Source organism: Callionymus lyra, chromosome 14 (genome assembly GCF_982586985.1).
Source record: "Callionymus lyra chromosome 14, fCalLyr1.hap1.1, whole genome shotgun sequence".
Taxonomy (NCBI): Eukaryota; Metazoa; Chordata; class Actinopteri; order Syngnathiformes; family Callionymidae; genus Callionymus; species Callionymus lyra.
This window is the reverse complement of record NC_141831.1, coordinates 2,704,849-2,727,188: the sequence shown is the minus strand read 5'-3', so window position 1 is coordinate 2,727,188 and position 22,340 is coordinate 2,704,849. Positions and strand designations below refer to the sequence as shown.

The 22,340-nt window shown below is 36.2% G+C and overlaps 3 protein-coding genes across 5 annotated transcripts in view; 2 read left to right on the top strand and 1 right to left on the bottom strand.

The window, feature by feature from the left end:
• Positions 1 to 7,288, bottom strand: part of ppme1 (protein phosphatase methylesterase 1) — a 31,618-nt gene extending 24,330 nt beyond the window's left edge. For all 3 annotated transcript variants that reach the window (XM_087807897.1, XM_087807898.1, XM_087807899.1), the window contains exons 1-5: positions 7,061 to 7,288; positions 5,182 to 5,275; positions 667 to 759; positions 552 to 609; positions 312 to 363 (exon numbers count right to left, since the gene is read on the bottom strand). In XM_087807897.1, the coding sequence (XP_087664023.1) occupies positions 312 to 363; positions 552 to 609; positions 667 to 759; positions 5,182 to 5,275; positions 7,061 to 7,146 (383 nt within the window). In that variant the 5' untranslated portion in view covers positions 7,147 to 7,288. The remainder of the gene's footprint in view (positions 1 to 311; positions 364 to 551; positions 610 to 666; positions 760 to 5,181; positions 5,276 to 7,060) is intronic.
• A 3,852-nt stretch (positions 7,289 to 11,140) lies between these two features.
• Positions 11,141 to 17,902, top strand: ucp3 (uncoupling protein 3). The gene is made up of 8 exons (XM_087806772.1): positions 11,141 to 11,254; positions 13,201 to 13,293; positions 13,792 to 13,924; positions 13,982 to 14,183; positions 14,304 to 14,501; positions 15,362 to 15,463; positions 17,273 to 17,453; positions 17,508 to 17,902. Exons 3-8 carry the CDS (start codon positions 13,799 to 13,801, stop codon positions 17,620 to 17,622), a joined length of 924 nt encoding a protein of 307 aa, XP_087662898.1. The 5' UTR covers positions 11,141 to 11,254; positions 13,201 to 13,293; positions 13,792 to 13,798; the 3' UTR covers positions 17,623 to 17,902.
• Positions 17,903 to 19,148: 1,246 nt separating this feature from the next.
• LOC148065698 (dnaJ homolog subfamily B member 13-like) overlaps positions 19,149 to 22,340 on the top strand; it is a 3,946-nt gene continuing 754 nt past the window's right edge. Inside the window, exons 1-6 of the mRNA XM_087806771.1 lie at positions 19,149 to 19,238; positions 19,310 to 19,413; positions 21,116 to 21,274; positions 21,329 to 21,477; positions 21,540 to 21,653; positions 21,713 to 21,826. Coding sequence (XP_087662897.1) covers positions 19,171 to 19,238; positions 19,310 to 19,413; positions 21,116 to 21,274; positions 21,329 to 21,477; positions 21,540 to 21,653; positions 21,713 to 21,826 — 708 coding nt within the window. The 5' untranslated portion in view covers positions 19,149 to 19,170. The remainder of the gene's footprint in view (positions 19,239 to 19,309; positions 19,414 to 21,115; positions 21,275 to 21,328; positions 21,478 to 21,539; positions 21,654 to 21,712; positions 21,827 to 22,340) is intronic.

Sequence of the window (22,340 nt, the reverse complement as noted above, 5' to 3'; positions counted from 1 at the left end):
GTTAAAGTGTGTATGTGATTGTGTGTTAAAGGGTGTATGTGAGTGTGTGTTAAAGTGTGTATGTGATTGTGTGTTAAAGGGTGTATGTGAGTGTGTGTTAAAGTGTGTATGTGATTGTGTGTTAAAGGGTGTATGTGAGTGTGTGTTCAAGTGTGTGTGTGTGCGTGTGTGTTAAAGTGTGTATGTGCGTGTGTGTTAAAGTGTGTATCTGCGTGTGTGTGTTAAAGTGTGTTAAATGTGTGCTTTAAGCGACTCATTCTTTGTGTGTTTTTCTTCCTCAGACTGGTTGCTCCTGCAGCTCCTGCACCTACTTAGACATGGTGTCTGCTGAGAGGTCCTCGTGGTTCTTGACTCTGGAGTCACCTGGAGACGACACAAGCCAACGTCAAGTTGACTTGAAGTTCATCTCCAGACGCGAGACACGTTTTCAAAAGTACATTTGTTTCCATGAACGTGACCATCTTCAAACATCAACAATGACAATAACTAGTTTGACACTGAAACACAAACACACTCATCATCTAAACCTAGACTAGATCTAAACTCCTCACCGTGTCCTCGCAGGTCCAGAGCCACGACCCTGCAGCTGATCCTGCTGTAAATCACCGCCTGAGGTTCAAAACACAGGTTTTCAAAGACGCCGTCGTGAAGAGGAGACAGACTCACCGTGAACACGGCCCACGACAGAGCCGAGTGTCCGCCTCCGTGCAGGAGCAGCAGCACCGGACCGTGAGACCCGCTGCAGTAGATCCTGAAGGTGTTCAGGGACGTCAAGGAGGACACACTGGACCCAACATCACGCTTCTGACACGTCTTCAAGTGTTCGGCACTAATCTCAGGTCGAATTCAAGTTCATCAAAACAGTAACTAAACAAAAGTAGTTAAATATATAATAACAGTAGTTTTATGAGGATATAACAGAAGTAGTTAAATATATAATAACAGTAGTTTTATGAGGATATAACAATAGTAATTAAATATATAATAATAGTAGTTTTATGAGGATATAACAATAGTAATTAAATATATAATAATAGTATTTTTATGAGGATATAACAATAGTAATTAAATATATAATAATAGTATTTTTATGAGGATATAACAATAGTAATTAAATATATAATAACAGTAGTTTTATGAGGATATAACAATAGTAGTTAAATATATAATAATAGTATTTTATGAGGATATAACAATAGTAGTTAAATATATAATAATAGTATTTTATGAGGATATAAAAATAGTAGTTAAATATATAATAATAGTATTTTATGAGGATATAACAATAGTAGTTAAATATATAATAATAGTATTTTTATGAGGATATAACAATAGTAGTTAAATATATAATAATAGTATTTTATGAGGATATAACAATAGTAGATAAATATATATTAATAGTATTTTTATGAGGATATAACAATAGTAGTTAAATATATAATAATAGTATTTTTATAAGGATATAACAATAGTAGTTAAATATATAATAATAGTATTTTATGAGGATATAACAATAGTAGTTAAATATATAATAATAGTATTTTTATGAGGATATAACAATAGTAGTTAAATATATAATAATAGTATTTTTATGAGGATATAACAATAGTAGTTAAATATATAATAATAGTATTTTTATGAGGATATAACAATAGTAGTTAAATATATATTAATAGTATTTTTATGAGGATATAACAATAGTAGTTAAATATATAATAATAGTATTTTATGAGGATATAACAATAGTAATTAAATATATAATAATAGTAGTTTTATGAGGATATAACAATAGTAGTTAAATATATAATAATAGTATTTTATGAGGATATAACAATAGTAGTTAAATATATAATAATAGTAGTTTTATGAGGACATAACAATAGTAGTTAAATATATAATAATAGTATTTTTATGAGGATATAACAATAGTAGTTAAATATATAATAATAGTATTTTTATGTGGATATAACAATAGTAGTTAAATATATAATAATAGTATTTTTATGAGGATATAACAATAGTAGTTAAATATATAATAATAGTATTTTTATGAGGATATAACAATAGTAGTTAAATATATAATAATAGTATTTTTATGAGGATATAACAATAGTAGTTAAATATATAATAATAGTATTTTTATGAGGATATAACAATAGTAGTTAAATATATAATAATAGTATTTTTATGAGGATATAACAATAGTAGTTAAATATATAATAACAGTAGTTTTATGAGGATATAACAATAGTAGTTAAATATATAATAATAGTATTTTTATGAGGATATAACAATAGTAGTTAAATATATAATAACAGTAGTTTTATGAGGATATAACAATAGTAGTTAAATATATAATAATAGTATTTTTATGAGGATATAACAATAGTAGTTAAATATATAATAATAGTATTTTTATGAGGATATAACAATAGTAGTTAAATATATAATAATAGTAGTTTTATGAGGATATAACAATAGTAGTTAAATATATATTAATAGTATTTTTATGAGGATATAACAATAGTAGTTAAATATATAATAATAGTATTTTTATGAGGATATAACAATAGTAGTTAAATATATAATAATAGTATTTTTATGAGGATATAACAATAGTAGTTAAATATATAATAACAGTAGTTTTATGAGGATATAACAATAGTAGTTAAATATATAATAATAGTATTTTTATGAGGATATAACAATAGTAATTAAATATATAATAATAGTATTTTTATGAGGATATAACAATAGTAGTTAAATATATAATAATAGTCTTTTTATGAGGATATAACAATAGTAGTTAAATATATAATAATAGTATTTTTATGAGGATATAACAATAGTAGTTAAATATATAATAATAGTATTTTTATGAGGATATAACAATAGTAGTTAAATATATAATAACAGTATTTTTATGAGGATATAACAATAGTAGTTAAATATATAATAATAGTATTTGTATGAGGATATAACAATAGTAGTTAAATATATATTAATAGTATTTTTATGAGGATATAACAATAGTAGTTAAATATATAATAATAGTATTTTTATGAGGATATAACAATAGTAGTTAAATATATAATAATAGTAGTTTTATGAGGATATAACAATAGTAGTTAAATATATAATAATAGTATTTTTATGAGGATATAACAATAGTAGTTAAATATATATTACTAGTATTTTTATAAGGATATAACAATAGTAGTTAAATATATAATAATAGTATTTTATGAGGATATAACAATAGTAGTTAAATATATAATAATAGTATTTTTATAAGGATATAACAATAGTAGTTAAATATATAATAATAGTATTTTTATGAGGATATAACAATAGTAGTTAAATATATAATAATAGTATTTTTATGAGGATATAACAATAGTAGTTAAATATATAATAATAGTATTTTTATGAGGATATAACAATAGTAGTTAAATATATAATAATAGTATTTTTATGAGGATATAACAATAGTAGTTAAATATATAATAATAGTATTTTTATGAGGATATAACAATAGTAGTTAAATATATAATAATAGTATTTTTATGAGGATATAACAATAGTAGTTAAATATATAATAATAGTATTTTTATGAGGATATAACAATAGTAGTTAAATATATAATAATAGTATTTTTATGAGGATATAACAATAGTAGTTAAATATATAATAATAGTATTTTTATGAGGATATAACAATAGTAGTTAAATATATAATAATAGTATTTTTATGAGGATATAACAATAGTAGTTAAATATATAATAATAGTATTTTTATAAGGATATAACAATAGTAGTTAAATATATAATAATAGTATTTTATGAGGATATAACAATAGTAGTTAAATATATAATAATAGTATTTTTATAAGGATATAACAATAGTAGTTAAATATATATTAATAGTATTTTTATGAGGATATAACAATAGTAGTTAAATATATATTAATAGTATTTTCATGAGGATATAACAATAGTAGTTAAATATATAATAATAGTATTTTTATGAGGATATAACAATAGTAGTTAAATATATATTAATAGTATTTTTATGAGGATATAACAATAGTAGTTAAATATATAATAATAGTATTTTTATGAGGATATAACAATAGTAGTTAAATATATATTACTAGTATTTTTATAAGGATATAACAATAGTAGTTAAATATATAATAATAGTATTTTATGAGGATATAACAATAGTAGTTAAATATATAATAATAGTATTTTTATAAGGATATAACAATAGTAGTTAAATATATAATAATAGTATTTTTATGAGGATATAACAATAGTAGTTAAATATATAATAATAGTATTTTTATGAGGATATAACAATAGTAGTTAAATATATAATAATAGTATTTTTATGAGGATATAACAATAGTAGTTAAATATATAATAATAGTATTTTTATGAGGATATAACAATAGTAGTTAAATATATAATAATAGTATTTTTATGAGGATATAACAATAGTAGTTAAATATATAATAATAGTATTTTTATAAGGATATAACAATAGTAGTTAAATATATAATAATAGTATTTTATGAGGATATAACAATAGTAGTTAAATATATAATAATAGTATTTTTATAAGGATATAACAATAGTAGTTAAATATATATTAATAGTATTTTTATGAGGATATAACAATAGTAGTTAAATATATATTAATAGTATTTTTATGAGGATATAACAATAGTAGTTAAATATATATTAATAGTATTTTTATGAGGATATAACAATAGTAGTTAAATATATAATAATAGTATTTTTATGAGGATATAACAATAGTAGTTAAATATATAATAATAGTATTTTTATGAGGATATAACAATAGTAGTTAAATATATATTAATAGTATTTTATGAGGATATAACAATAGTAGTTAAATATATATTAATAGTATTTTTATAAGGATATAACAATAGTAGTTAAATATATAATAATAGTATTTTTATAAGGATATAACAATAGTAGTTAAATATATATTAATAGTATTTTTATGAGGATATAACAATAGTAATTAAATATATAATAATAGTATTTTTATGAGAATATAACAGTAGTAGTTAAATATATAATAATAGTATTTTTATGAGGATATAACAATAGTAGTTAAATATATAATAATAGTATTTTATAAGGATATATCTTTTCCATTTCCATTCTCCACTTCAACGTCTTCCATCGTCTCAAAGTACTGACTCCAGGTCAGCGGAGTGAAGTCTCGTTTGCGTCCAGGTCTGAGGAGAAGAACAGAAACTTCATCATGAGATGTTTTATTTATTTTTGTCGTCTGTCAATCATTCCTTAGAGCTCTAACATCATGAAACCATGTGACCTCTGACCTCGGACGACAGTGAACGTTTCAAACATTTTACGAGAACACATGACAAACCTGTGCTGTCGCTCATCATGTGACTCTATGCTGAGTACGATATTTGATGTTGGCGTCATGAGTAGTTTTATCGATATTAACACGACATCTTTTTCTTTCACATATAAATGTATTACTTTATATTCAAACAACTCATGACGTGTTTGTTCAATCTGTCATTTACTTTTTTAAATAAATATTTTAAGAGAGAATTCTCTCTGATTTAACGTTAATTAATTAATTAAAAATGATTAAAATCATTTTAATTATGACTTTATGTTTTTTTGTTTCTTTTCTCAGCAATATTTTAATGATCCTTTTTAAAAGTAGGTAAATATTAAACAAGTTATGACGGATTTAACAAAAAACTATAACATTGAATTCTATTGACTTAGTATTAAGTACCGTTTTAATGGTATTATTATAGTAATAGTATAATAATAGTATTATTATAATAATAGTATAATGATAGTATTTTTTAGTAACATAATAATAATAGTATTATTATAGTTATAGTATAATGATAGTATTTTTATAGTAACAGTATAATAATAGTATTATCATAATAATAGTATAATGATAGTATTTTTATAGTAACAGTTTAATAATAGTATTATTATAATAATAGTATAATGATAGTATTTTTATAGTAACAGTTTAATAATAGTATTATTATAATAATAGTATAATGATAGTATTTTTTAGTAACATAATAATAATAGTATTATTATAGTTATAGTATAATGATAGTATTTTTATAGTAACAGTATAATAATAGTATTATCATAATAATAGTATGATAGTATTTTATAGTAACAGTTTAATAATAGTATTATTATAGTTATAGTATAATGATAGTATTTTTATAGTAACAGTATAATAATAGTATTATCATAATAATAGTATAATGATAGTATTTTTTAGTAACATAATAATAATAGTATTATTATAGTTATAGTATAATGATGGTATTTTTATAGTAACAGTATAATAATAGTATTATCATAATAATAGTATAATGATAGTATTTTTATAGTAACAGTTTAATAATAGTATTATTATAATAATAGTATGATAGTATTTTTATAGTAACAGTATAATAATAGTATTATTATAATAATAGTATAATGATAGTATTTTTATAGTAACAGTTTAATAATAGTATTATTATAATAATAGTATAATGATAGTATTTTTATAGTCACAGTTTAATAATAGTATTATTATAATAATAGTATAATGATAGTATTTTTATAGTAACAGTTTAATAATAGTATTAAGAAGTTTGACCATAAATTCTATCATTTTCACCGGTTTTAATAATCGATTTCTTTAATATTTTAATATTTATCACAGGAAATGATATTTAAATCACTGAAATCCTCTTTACAACACCTTTCTTATATTACTGTTTTCATGAAGATGAAATAATATTTATTTTATACACAGACCTGCTCAGTAGGTTAAGAGTAAATAATAAAAAGCTGATATTGACAATATTTTGATGGAGATACGTGTAGTCGTGACGTCGCAGAAGTAAAACATGTTGTATTTATATTTCAACGTGAACATTAAACACATTAAACACATGTTCTTAACATTATGACATGTATATTTATATATAAATACACACATATATATATGTTCTCACCCCATCTTCATCTTGGATCCTGACGTCAGTCCAGCTGCCACAGGAGGTCTGGACGAAAGCAGGTTTAAATGCAGCTGCCGCTCCATGACGTCACTGGGTTGTTGACAAACAAACAAACAAGAGAGCGAGGTGTTGACAGCGACTCTGGTGACGTCACTGGTCGGACATTGGCTCGGTTTGTGGCGCCTCGGAGACGAGCTAACGGCTAATGCTACTGTGATGCTTCTTCTTCTTCTGCGCCTGACATGACGCTTGGATGAAGCAGCGCCACCTGCTGTCCCGCTGAACGCACTACAATAACAGAAGAAAAAAAAATGCTTATTTGACAAATCTTGTCGTGAATCATCACAAAAATAAACGTTTATTTAAGTAAATAAAAACACGACGTTACACTTTAAGCGTCTTCCATGAGTACTAAAAACAGTGATATTGTCCAATACAGATTCCTGGTATATTTTAAAGAATATTCTACATATATGTCATTCACAGTTAATATTTTCATCAAGATTCATATTTGCTATATTATTTGGGTGAGATCACGATATGTTACAATTTTACAACACATAATAATACAGTTTTCTTCTTATAAAGTTTTATATTACATCATGTTGTGTCACTGCTCTTTATTTCTGTGTTTTTTTTCTACTTCCTCTCATTAGCAACATATTTTGTGACGTCACTGACCTAAATAGTAAGTAAGTAAGTAATTAAACAATTTTTATTTATATATATATATATATTTCCAGACCAGGGTCACAAAGCGCTTAGTCAGATCGTCTTTTCACGACTGACTTTCACGACGTATTTATCTGATGATAAACGATTCTATTCGCTCCGTCCAGGTTGTGGTTTTGCTACTTTGTATTTTAACTTTATCTAGTTATTGTCTCTTTGACGCGTAGATTGTTTTTAATGACTTCATGCGATAATGTTGTTGCCAGTGTTGACGTGATTGTCACTGAAACTTGTTGCTACGGTGATGAGGAACAGGTGTTCTGGATCACCATCTGGATGAAATCATTTTTTGAAGTATTTGTCTGTCAAACCTGCAACAAGTTTTATCTCTTTTTTTGTTTTTGATTTTGTGATATTTAAAATATAAGACAGAGTTTTTTACCTCAACAAGCTGAAATACTTCTGGTACTGTTGACCCTGCAGCGGGTCTGAGAGGTGCGGGGGGGGGGGGGGGGGTCCTGGGGGGGTCAGTGGTCTACGTCATTGAAGATTTTATTTTTAGTGCAGGCGGAGATTAGCTCGGTTTCAGTTAAATAGGTGAGAGGTGGGAGCCCGGGAGACCGGTTCTGGGCGGAACCAGTGTCTTGTTTACTGGACCTCAGAGCGAGGAAGTATTTCCGAACCGTCAGAAGAAAGTCACGACAACAGTTGTGTATCGACTGTGAACATGTTTGATGTGAACAGAAACAAGATCTCAACAGAGGTTTGAAGACTCGTGACAAGATGTCGTGCAGGTGTTAAAATAGACTCAACACTCATGTAAAGTTTCACGATATTTATACAAAAAGTGTTTGACTCTAAGAGTACTATCATTATAAACATACTAGTTCAACATCACCTAGTATTGACTCTGGTGTCATGTAGTGAATGTTCTTCAAGACGCAGTAACTTCTCATCATGACCATGTTTTAAACTCATTACTTTATAAAGTTGCTCTGAAATCTGGACGAACGAGAGGTTACGAGAGTCCATTATTATGTTGGCTTATATATGGCTTCACTCCTCCTCCAGCTGTGATCACGCTTTGTTTATACAACGAGTCCCTTGGATGTGGAGACTTCTGGGATTGATGACGTGCGGTGACAAACCTCCATGCTTGACCAATCACAGCAGAGTGGGTGTGGTTATGATCAACAAGATTTAATCTCCAGAACAACAAAGTTTTTTCAGTGGAGCTTAAGATGATTTTCTAATGTCAATGTTTCAATGAAAAGAGAGTTTTGTACAAACACACACTGATGACACAATAGAGTCACAACAACACACACACACAGATACACACTTTAACACACACACAACTACACACTTAAGTTCAACTTTACACAGATGTAAGGAAGAAGATTATTTAAAGTCTAATATTTCTAACTTAAAAAAAAAAAGTGTTTATTTTTTGTGTTTATTACACCAAGTTTTTTTGTCATCATCAAAACATTTTGGTGTCACTTGTGTAACAATACTCGGCCAAATTCATAATGCAAATGATTATTGACACCAAAATTCCCAGAATGCACTGCAACAGTCGAAGCTCACACAACATGTATTTGATGAGATGAGTTTTCTCTGCAAACATGCTTTGTTTGTGTGAATGAGAATCTATTCTGTTGTGTAATTTGACAGAGTTCAGGTGCCGTTGTGTGTCGTTGTGTGTCGTTGTGTCGTTGTGTGTCGTTGTGTGTCGTTGTGTGTCCACAGATTTTCTCCATTTAAGGTTCTCCTTGCGTTACGATGTAGCCGGCCTGGACGTCCTGAAGATTGAGTGTGTGTGAAGGTGTGTGTGTGAAGGTGTGTGTGTGTCGCGGTGTCGCTGGTGTTCTTCTGAGCAGAACAGTTGTGTAACCGTGACGACAACACATGCCAGGGACAGTGGTCAACATTGCTCCGAAGTTAGAGGGACCTGCAGTGTCAGGGTTTGCCAGTCAAGTGTCGACTTCCTTCTGTCCAGGCGCTCAGTGGCTGAACTCCAAGTCTCTGCCCGACGACCTTCGCTCCAGAGATCCGTCACGACCTCCGTCACGACCTCCACGACGTCGTTCTGTCCAACAAAAATAGATCTCCAGGAAAATCGCTGAATAATAGATCAAAAGTTCAAAGACTAGACTTTTTAATTCTTGAATAGTTTTCTTTAATGATACATAAATCTTTCATCTTCAACATCAACACGACATGTTCACACAAATAATCTTCATTTATTTCCAGATTCAATCAACAACATCCAAGATCTTCACTTTGGAACAGCGTAAGAAAATTAAAATGGAAGATGTGAAAATGTTTCTGGCAGATCAGAAAAATCCTCTTATTAATAATTTATCCACTTTATAAACGAGAAACAAAATTCTTACAGTTTTCCTTCAGATTCTGTGCATATTTGTCTTGATATTGAAATGTTGTATAATTGAGTGAAGTCGTTTTTTCTTGTACTTTTGTTAATACTTTAATAATAAATGAATAAAATATTGAAGTTGTGTCACATTCACATGTTTTTCCCTCAAAATATATTCATAACAAAGATCTGGAATAAAACGTATAAAACAAAAACATATATTAACGTCATATGAAGTCTTTCTCTTTATTCTTTCTCATGTTTGGCTTAAACCCTCAGAAAGTGACTGGTGTGTAACCATAGAAACATGTGTTATAACCATGTTATTACCTGTGTTATGTGTTTAAATCTCGTACAGAATAGAACGAGATCCAACGAATAATTGAAGACGGCGATGATGGGACACAAACCGGGTCACAGGTATCAACGCTATTTAAAAAATCATAATAATGTAAAAGGTTTGTATCAAAAACAAGCTCAGAACAAAGGCATTGTGGGAGATGTTGACTGTTGGTTGATCAGAAATGTTCAGAGAAGGTTCCCAGAGTCGATGCTGTCGTGACGGTTAATGAGCAATACATTAACAAACGCTGCCTTCATCATGTTCGTGAGTTTACGTAACGTGTCATACAATGTGTGCGACCGTGTGTGTGTGTGTGTGTGTGTGTGGGTCTCACAGGCGTGTTGGAGGTCATCGGCACCCCAGTTATGAGGCTCCATGTGAGGCCGTTCAACCGCAGGAATGCACCGCGGCTCCTGCTGTGATTGGCTGGCAGAGCGACCAATGGAAACACCGGACGAGAGGAAACATGAGCTGCTGAGACGTTAATATTAATAATAATTCATATTATTTTGTGGTTTTAATGGTTAAAAAATATGAAAATATTGAGAGAAACTTGATGAACAGATGATTCTGTGATGACGTGACTTCAGGTCAACAAGAGCTCAGATGTCGTGCGTAAACATAAGAGAAAACAGGTGTCGTGTCTGCAGTCATGTGCCGGAGCTGCTTATATATTCTGGAGCCTCGTTCTCGTGAAGAGAAGAACACCAAGAAGAAGCTCCAGGACTTAACCTGCTCCAGTCCAGAGGATTATATTTTCAACTCAGGAACAAACCGGATTCATATTTTCTTCAAGGTAACAAACGGATAATACACCATTCACTCTGCAGTTAAATCAGTGTTTTTACAACATGATAGGTGATCAATAAACTTTAGGTGATTAATAAAGTATAGGTGATGAATAAAGTATAGTTGATCAATAAAGTATAGCAGATCAATAAAGTATAGGTGATGAATAAAGTATAGCAGATCAATAAAGTATAGGTGATGAATAAAGTATAGTTGATCAACAAAGTATAGCAGATCAATAAAGTATAGGTGATGAATAAAGTAGTTGTGATGAATAAATTATAGGTGAGCAATAGAGTAGAGATGATCAATAAAATATAGCTGATCAATAAAGTACAGCTGATCAATACAGTAAAGGTGATCAATAAAGTAGAGGTAAACAATAAAGTATAGGTGATGAATAATGTAATGGTGATCAATAAAGTATAGCTGATCAATAAAGTACAGGTTATCAATAAAGTATAGGTGATCAATAATGTATTGCTCATCAATAAAGTATAGGTGATCAATAAAGTGCAGGTAAACAATAAAGTACAGGTTATCAATAAATTATAGGTGATCAATAATGTATAGCTGATCAATAAAGTTTAGGTGATCAATAAAGATTAGGTGATCAATAAGGCAGAGGTGATCAATAACGTTTAGGTGATTAATAAAGTATAGGTGATTAATAAAGAATAGGTGATCAATAAAGTATAGGTGATCAATAATGTATAGCAGATCAATAAAGTTTAGGTGATCAATAAAGATTAGGTGATCAATAAGGCAGAGGTGATCAATAAAGTTTAGGTGATTAATAAAGTATAGGTGATTAATAAAGTATAGGTGATTAATAAAGTATAGGTGATCAATAATGTATAGCTGATCAATAAAGTATAGGTGATCAATAAAGTTTAGGTGATCAATAAAGTTTAGGTGAGCTGCTGCTGATCCAGGGCTCCACCTCCAGAGCTGCTGCTCATCCAGGATCTTCACCACATCATCAGATCCCGAGTTCTCTCCAGCACCCCCATGGACCCTCCTACACTCTCCTTTTTTTTCTCACTATAATTTCCCTCACTCCTCTCCTTATCCATCTGTCTACCCCCCCATCCTTCCTCCCAGCCGGTCAAAGCGGCAGGCCGTCAACAATGAGTCTGGTTCCGCTCGAGGTTTCTGCTTCTAAAAGGAAGTTTTTCCTCGCCATTGCTCACTGTACAGTGTTTTGTTTCTTGCTCTTTGTTGAATTGCTGGATCTATTTTTCCTTAATCAACTGTAGTCTTATTTCAACTGTATAGTGTCTTGAGATAACTTTGTTATGATAAGACACTTTAAATAAAATTGAATTGAAATTGAATTGAAGTAGAGGTAATCAATGACGTATAGCAGATCAATAAAGTATAGGTGATCAATAATGTATGGCTAATCAATAAAGTATAGGTGATCAATAATGTATAGCTAATCAATAAAGTATAGGTGATCAATAATGTATAGCTAATCAATAAAGTATAGGTGATCAATAATGTATAGCTAATCAATAAAGTATAGGTGATCAATAATGTATAGCTAATCAATAAAGTATAGGTGATCAATAATGTATAGCTAATCAATAAGGTATAGGTGATCAATAATGTATAGCTAATCAATAAAGTATAGGTGATCAATAATGTATAGCTAATCAATAAAGTATAGCTGATCAATAAAGTATAGCTGATCAATAAAGTAGAGGTGATCAATAAAGTATAGCTGATCAATAAAGTATAGCTGATCAATAAAGTAGAGGTGATCAATAAAGTATAGCTAATCAATAAAGTATAGCTGATCAATAAAGTAGAGGTGATCAATAAAGTATAGCTGATCAATAAAGTATAGCTGATCAATAAAGTATAGCTGATCAATAAAGTAGAGGTGATCAATAAAGTATAGCTGATCAATAAAGTGTAGGTGATCAATAACGTGTATTTCATTTCCAGGTGTCATGCTCCTGGTCGACTCATCGCAACTGAGTTTAAAAACAAAACAGCCTTTTCTGAAGATCTACTTGATTCTTGAAAAGACCTGACGAGGTAAAAACACACAAACACACACACACACACACACACACACACACACACACACACACACACACACACACACACACACACACACACAGCTACACGCACACCCCCCCCCCCCCCACACACACACACCCCCCCACACACACACACACACACCTACACGCACACACACACGCACATGCACACGCACACGCACACGCAAACGCACACACAGGCACCTATACACACACAGACACACACACATAAACACACACACACCTAAACCCACACGCACAGACACACCCCCACTTACACACACACAAACACACCTAAACACACACGCACACACACACACACACAGACACACACACACCTACACACCTCCCTCAAACACACACACACACACGCACACACACTTGATATGTTGTAATACATTTACATTTATGACACAAACTCAGTGTTACGAGGTGTTGTGTAACCGTGTGTGTTGTAACTGGTGGTCAAGAGTGTGTCTCGTCTGCCTCACAGCGACACGATGGTCGGCATCAAAGCCACAGACGCGCCGCCGTCCGCCGCCGTCAAGTTCTTCGGCGCCGGCACCGCCGCGTGTTTCGCGGACCTCGTCACGTTCCCCCTGGACACGGCCAAGGTCCGGCTGCAGGTGAGTCCACAGGAGTCCACAGGTGTGACGGCGTCACTGACGGCGTCTGTCGCGCAGATCCAGGGCGAGTCGGCGAAGGCGGGCGGCGCCGCCAAGTACCGCGGCGTGTTCGGAACCATCTCCACCATGGTCCGGACCGAGGGCCCGCGGAGCCTCTACAGCGGACTCGTGGCGGGACTGCAGCGGCAGATGAGCTTCGCCTCCGTGAGGATCGGACTCTACGACTCCATGAAGCAGTTCTACACCCGCGGCACCGAGAGTGAGTTCTTCTTCTGGACCTTCTACGAAAGGTCTCAGCACCACCTCCTGGTGGCCCCGCCGTGAAGACCACCTTCTCCTCCGACACCTACGAAGCTCACCTCCTCCTCCTCCTCCTCAGGTGCCAGCGTGGTGGTCCGGCTCATGGCGGGCTGCACCACCGGCGCCATGGCCGTGGCCTTCGCTCAACCCACCGACGTGGTCAAGGTGCGCTTCCAGGCGCAGGTGAGACTGGCCGACGGCGGGCGCAGGTACAACAGCACCCTGGAGGCCTACAGGACCATCGCCCGGGAAGAGGGCGTCCGAGGCCTGTGGAAAGGTCCGAGACTTTGTCGACTTTTTAGAGGCAAAAACGTTTGTTCATTTTAATTTAGCGACTGGAGCTAGATTCTAATCCACAGACCTCAGAGCCCGAGCTGGGGTGTAAGTCTGGATCAGATCACTGATGGAAGGTCTGACCATGAATAGATCTGAAAGTAAGAACCAGAATTTTAAAATGATCCTGAAAGAAACTGGCAGCCAGTGAAGAGTTTGAAGGAGAAATGTGAGTTCTTCTACTAGAGCAGCCAGTGAAGAGTTTGAAGGAGAAATGTGAGTTCTTCTACTAGAGCAGCCAGTGAAGAGTTTGAAGGAGAAATGTGAGTTCTTCTACTAGAGCAGCCAGTGAAGAGTTTGAAGGAGAAATGTAAGTTCTTCTACTAGAGCAGCCAGTGAAGAGTTTGAAGGAGAAATGTGAGTTCTTCTACTAGAGCAGCCAGTGAAGAGTTTGAAGGAGAAATGTGAGTTCTTCTACTAGAGCGGCCAGTGAAGAGTTTGAAGGAGAAATGTGAGTTCTTCTACTAGAGCAGCCAGTGAAGAGTTTGAAGGAGAAATGTGAGTTCTTCTACTAGAGCAGCCAGTGAAGAGTTTGAAGGAGAAATGTGAGTTCTTCTACTAGAGCTGCTCAGAATTCTGGCTGCAGAGTTCTGTATGAACTGCAGGCGAGAAGATCCTTCTTGTTTAGACACCAGAAGACACATGGATTATGGAGGTGTTTGGATGTTTTCAAGTGTCTTTCTGGACGAAGACACCTGAGCTGCAGTCGCTACATTAAAATGAACAAACATTTGCCTCTAAGAAGAAGCGATGACTGAAGATCATCAACATCAGTGAACACGAGTCTAACTTGTCATCAAACAGGTTGTTTGCCAAACATCACCCGCAACGCCATCGTCAACTGTTCTGAGCTGGTCACCTATGACATCATCAAGGAGCTCATCCTGAAGTACAACCTGATGACAGGTGAGGGTCACCTGCTGCTAGGGGTCAGGGTCACCTGGTGCTAGGGGTCAGGGTCACCTGGTGCTAGGGGTCAGGGTCACCTGGTGCTCCGGGTCAGGGTCACCTGGTCTCTCCGGGTCAGGGTCACCTTGTGTCTCCGGGTCAGGGTCACCTGGTGCACTGAGTCAGGGTCACCTGGTGCTCGGGGCCAGGGTCACCTGGTCTCTCCGGGTCAGGGTCACCTGGTGTCTCCGGGTCAGGGTCACCTGGTGTCTCTGGGTCAGGGTCACCTGGTGCACTGAGTCAGGGTCACCTAGTGTCTCTGGGTCGGGGTCACCTGGTGCTCCGGGCCAGGGTTACCTGGTGTTTCCGGGTCGGGGTCACCTGGTGTCTCCGGGTCAGGGTCACCTGGTGTCTCCGGGTCGGGGTTACCTGGTGTCTCCGGGTCAGGGTCACCTAGTGGCTCCAGGTCGGGGTCACCTGGTGCTCCGGGTCAGGGTCACCTGGTCTCTCCGGGTCAGGGTCACCTGGTCTCTCTGGGTCAGGGTCACCTGGTGTCTCCGGGTCAGGGTCACCTGGTGCTCTGAGTCAGGGTCACCTAGTGTCTCCGGGTCGGGGTCACCTAGTGTCTCCGGGTCACCTGGTCTCTCCGGGTCAGGGTCACCTGGTGTCTCCAGGTCAGGGTCACCTGGTGTCTCCGGGTCAGGGTCACCTGGTGCTCCGGGTCAGGGTCACCTGGTGTCTCCGGGTCGGGGTTACCTGGTGTCTCCGGGTCAGGGTCACCTAGTGGCTCCGGGTCGGGGTCACCTGGTGCTCCGGGTCAGGGTCACCTGGTCTCTCCGGGTCAGGGTCACCTGGTCTCTCTGGGACAGGGTCACCTGGTGTCTCCGGGTCAGGGTCACCTGGTGCTGAGTCAGGGTCACCTGGTGTCTCTGGGTCGAGGTCACCTGGTGTCTCCGGGTCAGGGTCACCTGGTCTCTCCGGGTCAGGGTCACCTGGTGTCTCCGGGTCAGGGTCACCTGGTCTCTCCGGGTCAGGGTCACCTGGTATCTCCGGGTCAGGGTCACCTGGTGCTCCGGGTCAGGGTCACCTGGTGTCTCCGGGTCGGGGTTACCTGGTGTCTCCGGGTCAGGGTCACCTAGTGGCTCCGGGTCGGGGTCACCTGGTGCTCCGGGTCAGGGTCACCTGGTGTCTCCGGGTCAGGGTCACCTGGTGCTCCGAGTCAGGGTCACCTGGTGTCTCCGGGTCAGGGTCACCTGGTGTCTCCGGGTCAGGGTCACCTGGTGCTCCGGGTCAGGGTCACCTGGTTTCTCCGGGTCAGGGTCACCTGGTGTCTCCGGGTCAGGGACACCTAGTGGCTCCAGGTCGGGGTCACCTGGTGCTCCGGGTCAGGGTCACCTGGTGCTCCGGGTCAGGGTCACCTGGTGTCTCCGGGTCAGGGTCACCTGGTGCTGAGTCAGGGTCACCTGGTGTCTCCGGGTCGGGGTCACCTGGTGTCTCCGGGTCAGGGTCACCTGGTGTCTCCGGGTCAAGGTCACCTGGTGCTCTGGGTCAGGGTCACCTGGTGCTCCGGGCCAGGGTTACCTGGTGTCTCCGGGTCAGGGTCACCTGGTTTCTCCGGGTCAGGGTCACCTAGTGGCTCCAGGTCAGGGTCACCTGGTGCTCCGGGTCAGGGTCACCTGGTCTCTCCGGGTCAGGGTCACCTGGTGCTCCGGGTCAGGGTTACCTGGTGTCTCCGGGTCAGGGTCACCTGGTTTCTCCGGGTCAGGGTCACCTGGTGCTCCGGGGTGTGTCCTCCAGCTGAGACCCTCTCCCTCTCTCTCCCTCCAGACAACCTCCCGTGTCACTTCAGCGCCGCCTTCGCCGCCGGCTTCTGCACGACGGTGGTGGCGTCGCCCGTGGACGTGGTCAAGACGCGCTACATGAACTCGGGCTCGGGTCAGTACGGCGGCGCCGTCAGCTGCGCGCTCACCATGCTGCGGAGCGAAGGAGCCGCCGCCTTCTACAAAGGGTAAGCCTCGTGGCCGTGGACCCGGACCGGACCCTGACTCTGGTTCTCCTGCAGGTTCATGCCGTCCTTCCTCAGACTGGGATCCTGGAACATCGTCATGTTCGTCACCTATGAGCAGCTGAAGCGGGCCTTGAGTCCAGGGCAGCGGTTCTGGGAGTCTCCGTTCTGAAACCCTCGCCGCAGAGAGTGAGATGTTTACCGGTCTGGACGGATCCGCCACAGGGGGCGCTAGAGACTGACCTTGAAGAAAAGGTTTTCTTACAGACGGGTCTTCACGGCCGAGACCCGACATCAGGGACACTTTGAAGAACGTTTCCAGAATCTTTAGTATTTGTTTCTTTAAGAATCATTTTTCTAACTCCAGGACCAACGAGAACCAGGAACCGTCAATGTTCTGGAGATGCAACTCTTGTTTATCTAACCTCTCAGTGTTTAACGTGTTTCCTTGAGGATTATTGCAGGTCAATAAGTAGAAGGTAATTAAACTTTCATGTCAAAACTGCGTCTGTTACTTTGTTACAATGTGTCGACAACTCGTGACTCGCTGGCACACACACACACACACACACACACACACACACACACGCACGCACACACACACACACACACACACACACGCACACACACGCACGCACGCACACACACACACACACACACACTCACACGCACGCACGCACACACACACACACACACACACACACACACGCACACACACACACACACGCACACACACGCACGCACGCACACACACACACACACACACACTCACACGCACGCACACACACACACAAACACACACACACACCCACACACACACCCCCCCCCCCCACACACACACCCACACACACACGCACGCACACACACACACACACACGCACGCACACACACACACACGCACACACACACACGCACACACACGCACGCACGCACACACACACACACACACACACACACACACACACACACACACACACACACAAAAAACTGCTACAAACGTTTGCGACGTTTAGCAAGTGCTCATGGGAAATGTAGTCTCCCGTCTAAACACTACCACTTTGGTCCACTGGCGTCGCTACACTAAAAATCGCATAGAGATGCGTTAAATGTTAATATTTTTGTATTTAAGTGACATAGTTTCTTTAAAGCCATTTAGTTACTTATACATATTCTATTTTTTATTATTTATTTTTGCTCCCAAAATAACGTTTTTAATCATTAACTAAACTTATAGTATTAATTTGATCTTCAATTTGATTTGTCAGCATTTGTCAGCAGTTTCTCCTGTGTTTTTAATGTACAGTTCAAGTACACAACAACTTATGTATTTAACCTATAGTTGATGAACTTACACCTCGATCCAATCTTTAGATACAAACAATACTAGTATCGATTGATCTCTAAATAACTGCGGTTTATCGCCCTCTACTGGACAAACTCATGTCAACACTGGATCACGTGCTCATGACGAACCAATGAAAATAAGGTTTATTGAGATTATTATTTGACATTATTATTATATTATCATGTAAAGATTTGATCAAGATTTAAATATTTTTTAAATCAGAAAAACATTTGCCTGATGTATGATATAAATAGTTTCGTAAAACTTTGACTGATCAGGCGTTTAATCGTTTGTCTCGTCTCCTGATCTCGCCATTGAAGTCTCGCGAGAGTTCTTCTGGTTTCCATGGAGACGGCCGGACGCTCTGCAGTGAAGATGTCGCAGGACTTGTACCTGACGCTGGAGATCAGCAGAGACGCGTCAGACGCGGACATCAAGGACGCGTGAGTGAAGGAAGATGAAAGTCGATCAGTTTAAGGTGTTGAAGGTGATTTGTACCCGGATGTTGCTCCAGGTATCGTCGTCTCGCGCTGCACTTCCATCCGGTCAGGAACAAAGAGGCCGGAAGCGTCGACAGGTTCAGTCACGTGGGAGAAGCTTACGAGGTGCTGAGCGACCGTGAGTGACAGTTGAACTATGACGAGGAGTTGAGTGACGTGATGACGTCACAGGTGAGGCGCGGACTCACCTGGCGTCAGATAAACATGATATAAACATGATTATCAAACATGTAACTGAACTTGTTTTTATTATTTGTTTATCAAAATGACTAGAAACACATTTTCATCATGATGACAGTAACACAACATTCAAGAAACTTTTATTATATATAATACAACTTTTATTATATAAAATACAACTTTAATTATACATAATACAACTTTTATTATATATAATACAACTTTAATTATACATAATACAACTCTTATTATATATAATACAACTTTAATTATACATAATACAACTTTTATTATATATAATACAACTTTTATTATACATAATACAACTTTTATTATATATAATACAACTTTAATTATACATAATACAACTTTTATTATATATAATACAACTTTAATTATACATAATACAACTTTTATTATATATAATACAACTTTTATTATATATAATACAACTTTAATTATACATAATACAACTTTTATTATATTTAATACAACTTTTATTATACATAATACAACTTTTATTATATATAATACAACTTTTATTATATATAATACAACTTTAATTATACATAATACATACATAATACAACTTTTATATATAATACAACTTTAATTATACATAATACAACTTTTATTATATATAATACAACTTTAATTATACATAATACAACTTTTATTATACTGTATATAATACAACTTTTATAATACATAATACAACTTTTATTATACATAATACAACTTTTATTATATATAATACAACTTTTATTATATATAATACAACTTTTAGTATACATAATATAACTTTTATTATATTTAATAAAACTTTTATTATACATAATACAACTTTTATTATATATAATACAACTTTTATTATACATAATACAACTTTATTATACATAATACAACTTTTATTATATATAATACAACTTTTATTATACATAATACAACTTTTATTATGCATAATAGAACTTTAATTATACATAATACAACTTTTATTATACATAGTACAACTTTTATTATATATAATACAACTTTTATTATATATAATACAACTTTTATTATACATAATACAACTTTTATTATGCATAATACAACTTTAATTATACATAACACAACTTTTATTATATATAATAGAACTTTTATTATATTTAATACAACTTTTATTATACATAATACAACTTTTATTATACATAGTTCAACTTTTATTATACATAATACAACTTTTGTTATATAAAATACAACTTTTAAAAGATTCACAACAGAGTTGTTTGTCTCTGGAATATAAAATACAATTATATCGTATAATTTAAACGTGTCACAATCTCATCAATTAAATGATATATTATATATTATTATATATTAAAATCAGGAAAGTTTAATTGATCATTTCTTGTCACTAGAGTTCATGTTCAGAAGCTCATTTCTCAGGAGCATGATTTGTGTTCATTGAAAATATATATGTCTTAATAAAGTTTTATTTAAAGATTATTTCTCCGTAACAAAGACAAATTATGCTCACAATCATTTTTAAGCCTGAAGGGTTCAAAGCGCCACCTGTTGGAGGCCTTGATAGCGCGGCCTCTGATGACATCACAGGTCTTCTTCTGGATCTGGTCTCACCTGAAGGTTGTGTGTTGAAGGTCATAAGAAGGCCATCTATGATAAGTTCGGGGAGGAGGGTCTGAGGAGAGGAGCCCCCCTGCTGACCGGCGACCCCTCCTGGTCAGACAAGTATATCTACCACAACAACCCGGAGAAAACCTTCCAGCAGTTCTTCGGGAGCAACAACCCGTTCTCAGGTAGGTCCACCTGAGCCCACACACACCTGTCAATCAAACATCTGACTCTCGCAGCCTTGTACGAGGACGACGGTCCACTGCGGTTCTGTGGACGTGTTCTGGACCCGGAGCCGGTCCAGGACCCCCCGATAGAGAGAGACCTCCACCTGAGTCTGGAGGATCTGTTCCACGGTCGCATGAAGAAAGTCAACATCTCCAGAAAAGTAGAAGGTCAGCTCCATCCAGGAGACAGAGCTGGTCTCTGATGAAGGTCTGCTCGTGTCAGGTGATGAACGAGGACAGCGGCACGTCCTGCATCAGAGACAAGGTCCTCAGCGTCCACGTAGAACCAGGCTGGACGGACGGAACCAGAGTGGTCTTCTCTCAGGAGGGAGATCAGGTGAGAACATCTCATCGTGGTCCTGGTGTCTCCACCTGCTGATGCTCCTCATGTCTCAGGGGCCGAACAAGATCCCGGCGGACGTGGTCTTCACGGTTCGGCAGAAGATTCATCCTGTGTTCACCAGAGATGGAAACCATCTGATCCACAGGAGCAGCATCTCTCTGGAGAAGGTTAGACTCGTCTTCATCTTCATCTTCATCTTCATCTTCATCTTCATCATCATCTCCATCTTCATCTTCATCTTCATCTTCATCTTCATCTTCATCATCTTCTTCATCATCATCTCCATCTTCATCTTCATCTTCATCTTCATCATCATCTCCATCTTCATCTTCATCTTCATCTTCATCGTCATCGTCATCATCATCATCATCTCCATCTTCATCTTCATCTTCATCTTCATCTTCATCTCCATCTTCATCTTCATCTTCATCTTCATCTTCATCTTCATCATCATCATCTTCATCATCATCTTTATCATCATCATAATCATCCTCATCTTCATCTTCATCTTCATCTTCATCTTCATCATGATCTTCATCATCTTCATCATCATCATCATCATCATCATCTTCATCTTCATCTTCATCTTCATCTTCATCATCTTCATCTTCGTCTTCATCTTCATCTTCATCTTCATCTTCATCATCTTCATCTTCTTCATCATCATCATCATCTTCATCA

What these genes read in the sequence shown, in the direction of transcription:
- ucp3 (XM_087806772.1), top strand. Translation starts at nt 13,799, where the DNA reads ATGGTCGGCATCAAAGCCACAGACGCGCCGCCGTCCGCCGCCGTCAAG. An exon ending in CTACACCCGCGGCACCGAGA is followed by an intron (nt 14,184 to 14,303) that starts GTGAGTTCTTCT and finishes CCTCCTCCTCAG; the next exon opens with GTGCCAGCGTGGTGGTCCGG. An exon ending in GCCGCCGCCTTCTACAAAGG is followed by an intron (nt 17,454 to 17,507) that starts GTAAGCCTCGTG and finishes GTTCTCCTGCAG; the next exon opens with GTTCATGCCGTCCTTCCTCA.